This window comes from Theobroma cacao, chromosome 6, assembly GCF_053813885.1.
Source record: "Theobroma cacao isolate CCN51 chromosome 6, ASM5381388v1, whole genome shotgun sequence".
Classification (NCBI taxonomy): domain Eukaryota; kingdom Viridiplantae; phylum Streptophyta; class Magnoliopsida; order Malvales; family Malvaceae; genus Theobroma; species Theobroma cacao.
The window spans coordinates 24,354,262-24,364,524 of record NC_142644.1 but is presented as its reverse complement, the minus strand read 5'-3'; the positions used below and the strand labels follow the sequence as shown (position 1 = coordinate 24,364,524).

The 10,263-nt window shown below is 37.7% G+C and overlaps 2 protein-coding genes across 2 annotated transcripts; one reads left to right on the top strand and one right to left on the bottom strand.

The window, feature by feature from the left end:
• The first annotated feature begins 390 nt into the window (after positions 1-390).
• On the top strand, positions 391-4,474 carry LOC18596069 (basic helix-loop-helix (bHLH) DNA-binding superfamily protein). Its single transcript, XM_007024321.3, is given in 5 exon segments — positions 391-515; positions 650-768; positions 2,066-2,238; positions 2,410-3,753; positions 3,755-4,474. Coding segments are annotated over 2 exon segments (1,392 nt in total). The 5' UTR covers positions 391-515; positions 650-768; positions 2,066-2,238; positions 2,410-2,424; the 3' UTR covers positions 3,818-4,474.
• Positions 4,475-5,946: 1,472 nt separating this feature from the next.
• LOC18596068 (putative leucine-rich repeat receptor-like serine/threonine-protein kinase At2g19230) lies at positions 5,947-10,019 on the bottom strand. The gene is made up of 13 exons (XM_007024319.3): positions 9,846-10,019; positions 9,223-9,763; positions 8,662-9,137; positions 8,429-8,561; positions 8,276-8,347; positions 8,123-8,194; positions 7,948-8,028; positions 7,549-7,700; positions 7,239-7,459; positions 7,042-7,159; positions 6,888-6,950; positions 6,629-6,815; positions 5,947-6,520 (listed from the first exon to the last, which is right to left on the bottom strand). The coding sequence occupies exons 1-13, from the start codon at positions 9,919-9,921 to the stop codon at positions 6,100-6,102; spliced, it is 2,613 nt and encodes an 870-aa protein (XP_007024381.2). The 5' UTR covers positions 9,922-10,019; the 3' UTR covers positions 5,947-6,099.
• Between the last annotated feature and the right edge of the window lie 244 nt (positions 10,020-10,263).

Genomic DNA, 10,263 nt, shown 5'->3' with positions numbered 1-10,263 from the left:
TTCCATGAAAAATGACCATTAAAATCCATTTTTCCCTGCACCCCCAGGTTCCCTAATTAACAAGTAGTTGCAATCGGGAGGTTAAGGGAATCAAAATTACTATATATTGTCATAGAAGAAGATGGACCAAATGAACATAGGAGTTGGTAAAAAATGATCAATTCGCCATTGGAAATTGGTGGCACCAAAAATTATTGATGAAGATCCACTGATTAAAGTTTGGATGGCAGCATGAGCTTCCACTAAGGTCAGAGTTTGGTAATCTTTACAGGAAAAATTTGAAGAGTCAACTCACCTAAACAGTCCAGTCCAGGCCTAAGGAATAACGAGTCTCTGTCAATTCGACTGAGATTTGAGAGCAACTCCAGTTTGGACTCCATACTTAAAACGGTCATTTAATGCTCCTTCATTATTTGTTGGTCTCTCTCCCTTCCTCTTTTTCTTTTGTATTGTTTTATATAGGTTGGTGCAAAGTAGGAAGTGCTAATTAGGATTGGAATTCAACTTTCAAGTTGGTATATTTCTTTTCCATTCCTTGTATATGTATTTTTTAACTGATCAACTTACTCCGCCTAGTGACTTGAAAATTAGTTGTTTTTGTGAAGAAATATGATGTTCCAAATTAAATCTTGTCACTTGTTCTCTGCAGATTTGGTGAAGAAACACATGAAGGAGTTGACAATGGGGAGAGAGATGTGTAAAGGTTGGCATCAAAAGGAAATGCTATGGGAACCCATTCGTTGAGCTGTAATGATGGGACGCATGTGGGTAGGACTCAGAACCCAGGTACCCTTTTCTTTTCTTTCTTTTACCTCTCTTGCAAGCGCAAATATCTGCATATAATAAACTGAAAAAGAATAGGAGAAAATATAGGATGGTTGAAGAGACAAAATTCCATTGGCAACTTGCTTGTGCTATCTTCTTCCTCTGACCCTCTGACTGCCCTGCCCTTTGCCTGCCAATATCTTTTTAATTCTTCTAACTTCCCCAGTCCCACTACTGTTTTTATGTTCAAAATGGCAATCCTAAGAAATGTAAGAGCAGAAACTTTTCAGGTTTCAACCTTTTTCAGATACTTTACCGTCCTTTCACGGTTTACCATGTTCATCAAAATTTAATAATGAAGTTCTGTAGAAATGTTGAAATTCAGGTAAGCATAAGGTCATTATCTAAGAGTCGTTAATATATAGTGACAGCATGATACATGTAATCACTGTTCGACTGAACTGATATTTTCCAAAGTCTCCTGAGCATTAAAACTGCTATGTGGTACCATAGATATATTTCTAGAGAACAGTACTCAAAACGCAAGAAGTAATTAAAAGAAACTTTGGTAGAAAGTGGAAGCAGGAATACTTGTCATGATTAAAACTATGATTAATGGAAAGCTTTTAGAAAGAGAGTGGTTCTCTTAAAAGATGCTTGCTATGACTGCAGTTTTTACTGAAACTTTACAGCGCGCATGGACTAGCATGAGCAACGAAAAGGATGTCAGAGCTTTTTCCCACTAGAAAGAGAACAAAACTATATAAAATTAAACAAAAGATTATCTATTAGTTAAGATTCAAAATGCTTCTCTGATATCTCATGCTCCCCATCTGCAGAAATATACTCTTACACACCCACCAAACTGACCAAAAAGCCTTATCTTTTTCAAACCCCACCTTGCACCTTCTTTCAACTTGTGAAATTATATTTTATTTAGCTCCCCTTTTTCCTTGTATTCTACATTATTGAAGTCCTAATACAAAGTATTTGTTCTATTACAATATTGGTCTTTTTATTCTTCCTATCTATATAAGCATGCGTTTAAACATAATACCGTGTCCATACTATTTCTTCAGGACAGCTCAAGGTAAATATCTTCCCTCAACTCTATATATATGCACCAAATTTTTTATACATACATGAATTTTAGTTATGCTTTCCATGATTACATTCATGTTTATCTTTTGTTGGAGGATTTATTGGGGCAATTTCTTCCATTTTATTTCTCTTGATATACAGGACAAACTTCAGTTGCCAAGACTGACGTTAGCAAGGGTTGTTTTGTTCATGATCACAGTTTTCATGATCAAGAATTAAAGAGGACGGTTAGTGCCAGTACCAGATTGTACAGAAAGTGATATTAAGCTGAGGTTTGAGCCAACTTTGTCTCTGCTAAAAGACTTACAGCCAAAATTCCTCACTTGGCTTCTTTTGGCAAGCTAACCTGAGTGGCAGTTGCATCTGGATTTGGTAAGCACTTTTACGCAGAGTTCCATCAACTATCTTTCATCTCAATTTTCTTTACAATAAAATGATAAACTGCAATAGAACCTTGCAGTTTATCAGGTTTCCCATTGTTTAGCTGATAGTTTTCTGTCCTTGGATTATAGATTTTGAAGTAATTTTATTTTCTTGGAACAGAGAAAAATTTCATCCATGGATGGCTTGGGATGGGATGACTCAGAAGTTGTAGCAAACTCATTGCCTGTGTGGAATAGTCAGCGAAATGATATAGAAGACAGTTTCTTAATGTCCAACTCAAATTCCTCCATGTATTGTGGCAAGATGAATCTGCCAGAAGATATCTTCAATCCAATTCAGGAACTCCAGAAAGCGGAGCCATCCCGTGTAAATTCAGATTCAGATATAGTAAGGGAAATGGTTCAACAACAAGTTTCTGAACTAGATTCAGTAAACGTTGCCTCAAACTTTAATATGTTGCAGCGTCAAGGAGTAAGGTTAGCCGCGGATACAAGCCTCCTGAAATCTGCCAATTGGGGAGATGCTTTATCACAAGAGTTGTGCTCTTCTGCTTGGATGAAAAGAGCTTATGGTTTGAGCACATCAAATGCTTCGATTTCTGATATTGGCATGGCGGTTCAATCGCAAGTCATGAAGGGTTTACAAAATGGAAAGGCTGGGGCTACAACTACCGGTTCTCTTGAGGCCTTTGATTGCTTGCTCTCAGCAACTAATAGCAACACTGATACATCAGTTGAAGATGATGGAATTTCCATGATTTTCTCTGACTGTAAAAACTTATGGAATTTTGCTGCTAGCAGTGCAGTTTCATCAGGAGAGTCTGAAAACAATGGCTCAAATACTGGAAGCAAAGATTTCAACTGTCCAGTAAATGAACTTGATGAAACATTGTCCCAGAGTTCTTCGGATCGGTACTTCAAAAATGGCAAACTATCACAAACAAGGCCTAGTTCTTCAAAGAGAGGCAGTGATCAAAGTGAGTTTAAAGTTAGTCTAAATTGTGGTTACTTTAATCTTCTTCAGACTGACTCTTCTGCCACAGAAGGAGGTTTTAGGCTCATTCCTGAGAACCCACCAAAAGCAAAGAAAGCCAGAACAGAAAAGCGCCCCAGCTCATCGAACATCAATTTTCAACAGCCAAGTTCATCAGTATCTTCTTCCATTGAGGAACCTGATCCAGAAGCCATTGCACAAATGAAAGAGATGATTTATCGAGCTGCGGCCTTTAGGCCTGTGAGCTTAGGCTTGGAAGTAGTGGAGAAGCCAAAGAGGAAGAATGTGAGAATATCAACTGATCCTCAAACTGTTGCTGCAAGGCAAAGGAGGGAGAGGATAAGTGAGAGAATTAGGGTTCTGCAGAGGCTGGTTCCTGGTGGGAGCAAGATGGATACAGCATCAATGCTTGATGAGGCTGCAAACTACCTTAAGTTCCTCAGGTCCCAAGTCAAGGCACTAGAAAACCTAGGCCACAAGCTTGATCCAGTGAATTGTCCTCCTACCAATCATGCTTTCTCTTCTTTACCATTCAACCACTCTCTTCCCATGCAAACACATTTTCCACTCCTAAACCCTAATCATATCCAACACCCACAGAGTTGAAAAAACTATTCCAAAACCTATAAAAGAAATCCTAACCACATGTTTCCTCAGTCACACTCATCATCGTTTCATAATTCATCATTAATGATTAACATGCAAAAACCTTTTCGCAGCCTCATAGCAAGTAGTAGTACTATATAGAAAGCTAATCCAAGTCCCTTGATCATCATTTTCGTCATTGCATCTACTGTAATCAAGATTTAAAAAGTCTTGGTAATGATAGCTTTCCTGATTATCACCATCATCGTATCCACCACCCAAGAGCAGAAAAGGAGTGTTATGATCAGTTCTATTTCCACCATCGTGTTTGCTGCTACCACTTTCAAAACTAAGATAATTGGAGTGGAACAGCCAAAAAGAAGGGTGGAAATAGCATAGTTCTTGTCCACCTTTTCATATGAAAAGGCTTAGCAATTATAGCACCTATGATTAAGATCAAGGGCTAGAAAGTGATAATCACTTTACTCTTGTTTAATGTATTCTGTGAACTTAAAAGCTTTCTTTTTCTTGGAGATCTTTATGATTGGTTTTTTTTTACTGTGTACTTTGTTTAGCTAACCAAAGCAAGAAACATTCTCTAAAGATATGTGAGCCCCCGGCCAGTGGTCCTGTCTCCTTGATTCAATCCAAAGCGTGCTCTTGGGAGCCACCCCCTATCCAATTGCTTAGCACATGTTTATGCTTCTTTTTTGGCAGGTGCATTAGTAATATGATTATTAAACTACTACTTCTGTTCTATACTTTATAATCCCTAGATTCATCCAACTAATGATGTTTTCATGATGATGATGGTGATGTGGGGTTTTTTTTTTTCATAAATTCAATTTTGTATATATCCTTTCCTGGTCTTGCTTGGCAGTTTCAGCTTTGTCTTGTAAAGGAGAAAAAGTGGGTTTTGATTGGATCAAATGGGCGTTCTGTGGTTTGGATGTACATGCTAAATTTAGACAATCTGTTGAGAAAGGAGCCCCGATCTCTGGCTGGGAATTTTGTTTTTGGTTTGTCACTCAAGCTGACCACAGTTCAAGGGTCTCAAAATAACCAATTTGCGTGTGCATTAGAACGTTTCTTGCTCGAGTTGGGAGAATTGACTTTGTTTGAGCGGTTCTGATTGCAGCCATTGCATTGGTGTGGACAGCTATACTGCCTTGAGAGCAGACTTGTAGCTCAATCAGGGGAAATGTCATTTTGTTAACCGTGGGAAGGGATACCTGCTCTGCTCAAATTCTCCAGATGTTAGGAATTATTGGTCCTCAATCATGAGTCAGAAAATGCGGACTTCGTCAAATGCACAATTTTATTGCTTTTTATTTGACGGCTTGTGGAGTGCAAATCTTTGAACGAGTTCATTATGTCTAAGCCTCACACTGTTTTTATGTCCTTTGTTTGCCAGTTTCCATTCACACTGGATACTGGTTTCTGTTCCAATCATTACAATGTAGAATTTGTTGATGATGGTCACATCCCTTTTTTTTTTTTTTTATGAAGTTAAAATTTTTCTTTTCCAAGAGCAAACTTGAATTACTGGACTTGCTGCTCAACTTGCAATGTGGAAATTCTGTTTATTTAAACGTCCGGAACCAGAACACTCTGCACTTTGCACAAATTGGCAACCATTGGTACCTATCCATGGAATATAGGGTCATTAGATTATAACTTTCATGTTACTTTTACAAAAATGCTTTTGAAAAAGCATAAAATGCCATGTTGCAGCCTTAGGGCAGGCCATGTTTTTCATTGCGCAGTTGATATTAAGAAGATATGAGATACGATTTATTGTAAGGAGATTTGTGAGGAATAAAGTCAGTGGAAAACGTTGCTTCAGTCACTAATTTGTTGCGGTTTGGGAATCAACTATTTTTCTCCAACTTCAGCCCAACTTTCATAAAGAAATCCAATTCGGCTGAAGTCTGAACTTACCTACTCGCCCCCACTAGTTTAAAAACCTAGCCCTTTATCTAACAGAATATGGTGGTTCTGGGCTTGAATTGGACCTACACGTCAAACGTTTCCCGGCCCTCATACTACTCTATCAGGTCCATTTCAACCTCCTTCTTAAGCTCAAAGAAAGAAAAAAAATAAATGAGAGATTTGTTTAGTTACTTCATATGCTGACTGTCCACAGTAAAATGGCTTATAATATGGCTTTAACAAATTTATTTGTGAGATTTTCCTCTCAATGATATCATTTTGTAAAATCGAATAATGTGAATGCACAAAAAATATTAAGATCTAGCATGAGTGAAACTACTACCTTCCTAATAGAATTGATTCATCATCGTCCAAATTCACAGTGATCATCTCAATCGAACCTTTTGCTTTGCTTTCATGGTCCTTTTTGTTTTGAGCAATCTCAACTGCTAAACACTGATTCAATTCCATTGCTACCACATCCATGGTTAGCCTTCCAGTCCCAGCTGCAGAAATGCAAGCCATTGCTATCTCTAAAGCTTTTCTGACAGATTGAGTGCCAAAGTTTCCTTTTAATCTTGGATCAACAATCTTTTCAATATCTCCTTTTGCAAGCATATAACTCAATCGTTCAACTAGATCTTTATGAGCCTTCTCAGATGTTCTTGAAATAGCAGGTTGGCCTGTGAACATCTCCAGAAGAACAATCCCAAAGCTATACACATCAGTTTTCTCGCTTAACCTCTTTGAATCTGAATACCTGAAAACAAAAACATGTAAATTAGCCCCAAAATATTTACTTCTGTTGACTTTCATTTTAACAATTTTAACTGAGAAGCAATAAATATGATTTAAGGAAGCTACTCACTCATGACCAGGATACCCTGATGTCCCAGCAGCAGAGGTCAAGAAAGTGCCTTCATCATTTGGAAAGGTCCCGGATAACCCAAAATCTGCTAGCTTGACTTGAAATTCATCATTTATTAAGATGTTACTGGGTTTCACATTTCCGTGTACCATGGTGGGCTTACAATACTTATGTAGATATTCCAGTCCTGCATATCAGTTGTAGCTGTTTAGTAACAATGTCTAGAATGGTTGTTATGCAAACTTCTCTACATGCTTACCTTGTGCTGCAGCCAATGCTACTCGTAGTCTCCCCTCCCAATTCAAGAAATGTTTGCTGCTATCTGTTGATACAATGGATTAAAATCGTAAGATGACATACCGGATGGAATGAAATGCAAGATTTCATAATCAAAGATTTCAAGCAATATAAACCTAACAGAAGTTCCTCTAAGCTGCCATTGGCCATGTATTCATAAATGAGTCCACCTTCATTGCAATACCCAACAAGATTTATCAAGTTTCTGTGGTGAACTCCTAGAAGAAGCTTTACCTAAGAAAAAGAAAAAAAAAATCATTTCTTAGTTTAACTGATGTATATGAGCTCAAGCGTCAAAACTTCATATTTGTACCTCTGCCTGAAAGTGCTTGTAGCTTTGGACTGATGATGAAGAGAGCATTTTCACGGCAACAGGAGTGCCATCTAAGTAACCATGGTAAACAGTTCCATGCTTTCCCTTGCCAAGAATCCTGTCCAAGTTGTTGGTAATCCTCATGACCTCAAAGTAAGTGAACAGTCGATTCTTCGACTCCAATTCTGCGTTTGCTCTATGAAATTCACCATCCGTCTTCCCTGCTAATGCAAGTAAAAAGAACTTAGCATATTATATATATTCAAGTGCTTCAAACCATTAACCATACGAATATGTGATGATAATTTACCTTGTTGCTTTCTCCTTTTAAAATACAAGAAGACAGCCAAGGCACTGATGAGAACAAATGATGTAGTCACGGATGCAGCCACTGGAGCAACAACTTTTGTGTCCTTATTGTTGCATGAAATTGATGAACAAAGATCCGGATTTCCGCTAACACTTGAATAGAGACAGTGCAGGGTAAAATGGTGAGACATGGAGTTAACTGCTAATACTTTCGTATTTCATCTAGAGGGGTTAGTTTTTTTCCCAGCGAAAGGAAGGAACATGATAAACAATAATCTCTGTAATTACATTAACTCGGATTTGATTTATTAGTAAGGCAGAGTACCATTTAGCGAAAAATTTATTCATCACAATAAATTTATGACAACATATGGGTATGGTTTTAGAGAAAATAGCATACCTCAGTATTAGTGAACCATCTTTTGACCTTAGGATGAGTTCAACTGGAACTGAACCTACGAGTTTGTTTTTCTTCAAATTTCTGCAAAGAGAAATAAAATCTTTCTTCCTTTCTTTTTCTAATAAAAACAACTTCTAGGAATCTTCAAATTTTAATTTAAAATTTGCCAACTTACAGGACCCTCAAGAGTGGCAGTTTGGACAGAAAGCCAGGCACTTCTCCCACTAAACTATTGTTTGACAAATCCCTAACATTGAAACAGAAATTATGAGTAGATATAGTTTCAATATGTTGTCAGCTTATCAGTTCTGTTAAAAGAGATGCTTACAGGAATTGTAACATTGAGAGATTTGATATGTAAGGAGCTATGTTTCCTGTCAATCCACTTGAGGATAAATTCCTGTTGATTTGCATTAGTCTTAATAGCAGTGATTTGAAATCGATCAGAAATCAGTATAACCTTGAAGAAAAAAAGACTCACATGGAGATTATTCTTGGTGAATCATTGTAACTGCAGTTAAGACCGTTCCACAAGTAAGCTTCAGGAGCACAAGCATCTCCTTGCCAGTTTCTCTTGATTTTATATGTTGATTGGATATTTTTAACGGCATCAACTAGAATTTTGTACAGGAAAAAATAGTTGGGCCAAATCATACAAGGAGAGGATGACCATGTATACAAAATGAACAGAACATTTGGTAAGAACATATATACCATCATCTTGGTTTGTTTGTAGTTGTGGGAGTTCGTTCACCTTGTATACCTCAATGGCATTGATTATTGGTGGAAGCGATGAATTTCTTGCTTTGTGGATTAAAAACTCGTACTCTAGTTGGCCTGTCAATGGTGATGTTTTATAGACCGTAGATGCTTCTAAATAGGCAGGAGAATGAGGTCCAGACCAATGTTGTCCGTTAAGAGATATGTTGAACTGTCTGAACTGGTTTGCTTGGAGCTTTTCAACTTCAGCAAAGTACATATAGACATAAAATTTGTTGGTCTGATTCCTTGCTTGTAAAATTAAACTCAAGGGCATGCTGTTATTTTTTGGCACTGCAGCAGTTCCCATGATAACTGATGGTGGTTTGAAATCATTATTTCGGGAGTCAATGGAAAGCGAGGAGTTTAACTGATCCCAGGCTTCGTAATTCCAAGGCCACCAGGTACGATCATATTCATCTATTTTATACCTGAGTAATTTCCCAACTTTTAAACATGACTGCAAGAGCAATTGACATTTAAAAGGTAAAAGAAAGCTTATATAAAATAATTTACCTGAATATTTGATTAGTTGATGAAGCAATGTCGTACCGCCAATAGCGTTCCAGTGATCCAGATTGAATTTCATAGATAATATTTCTCAACGGCCTTAATTCTATTGCTGATATGAAAGGTGTACCAAATCCTGTGTTCACTAGACAGAGGGAGAGAGAATTTGACGATGGTACATGTATGATCTCCGGGACTATCCAAGTAGATGCATCAGGCAGTCTCACGATATCCCACAAATTAGCTCCAAGATGCAGCTCAAACTCTGGCACTCTACGTTGGAGATCATAATTTCCGTAGAAGAAATTTGCTCGAATCAAATACTTATTACCTCTGCTTAGTTCTATATTGTAACAGTTTCTGATTCCTTGAGGAAAGCTTCTGACATGCTTAAGTGGCTGCCACAGGTTATCACTTACGAATTCAGGTGACACGCTCATGCTGATGCCAGTGTCAATGAAGGCTGCATCCGATGTATAGGCTAGACCGGTTTCATTTTCAGGATAGCTATAATTTTCTGGTAAACCACAATCTATATTGATGAAGCCTGAGAGACAAAGAAACAGGACTTAATTGCAAGTAGTGAATCACCAATAATCAAAGCTTTTCAGACATTCAATGATTCAAACCTGGTTGATCCTGCGCATGTATCAGAAAACTACTAAGAAACGCTAATAACAGATGTCTGAACATCCCTGGGACCATGTCTGTTTTTGTTAATATTTTTAAAATGAAAAGTATTTTGTAAGCTTGGAGGTATGTTAATGGAGGTCAGAGAGTGAGAGAGAAACAATGAGCTAAGAGATTTTTGGAGAAGACTTGCCACGGTCAATTACCCTTAGACATTTATACTGAATATCATCCAAAGCATAAAACGGTGCCGTGGAGACCAACGGGTTGCAAGGAAAAAGAAGAAATCAAACAATATGAAGGGATCCACACAGTGGTAAAGTGTGCCTGCAGATCCCAATGTGACAAACCACAAGCAAAACAAAAAATGCTGCCGAGAATAAAGTCAATGGTCAAGCGTGTGAGGCACGACCTAAC

Bases quoted from the DNA above. Each gene is read 5' to 3' on its own strand.
- LOC18596068 (XM_007024319.3), bottom strand. From the start codon at position 9,921: ATGGTCCCAGGGATGTTCAGACATCTGTTATTAGCGTTTCTTAGTAGT. The intron at 8,562-8,661 runs GTATATATGTTC...ACAAAATTCTAG, and splicing joins ACAAACAAACCAAGATGATG to TTGATGCCGTTAAAAATATC. The intron at 8,195-8,275 runs GTAAGCATCTCT...TTTCAATGTTAG, and splicing joins CTCTCAATGTTACAATTCCT to GGATTTGTCAAACAATAGTT.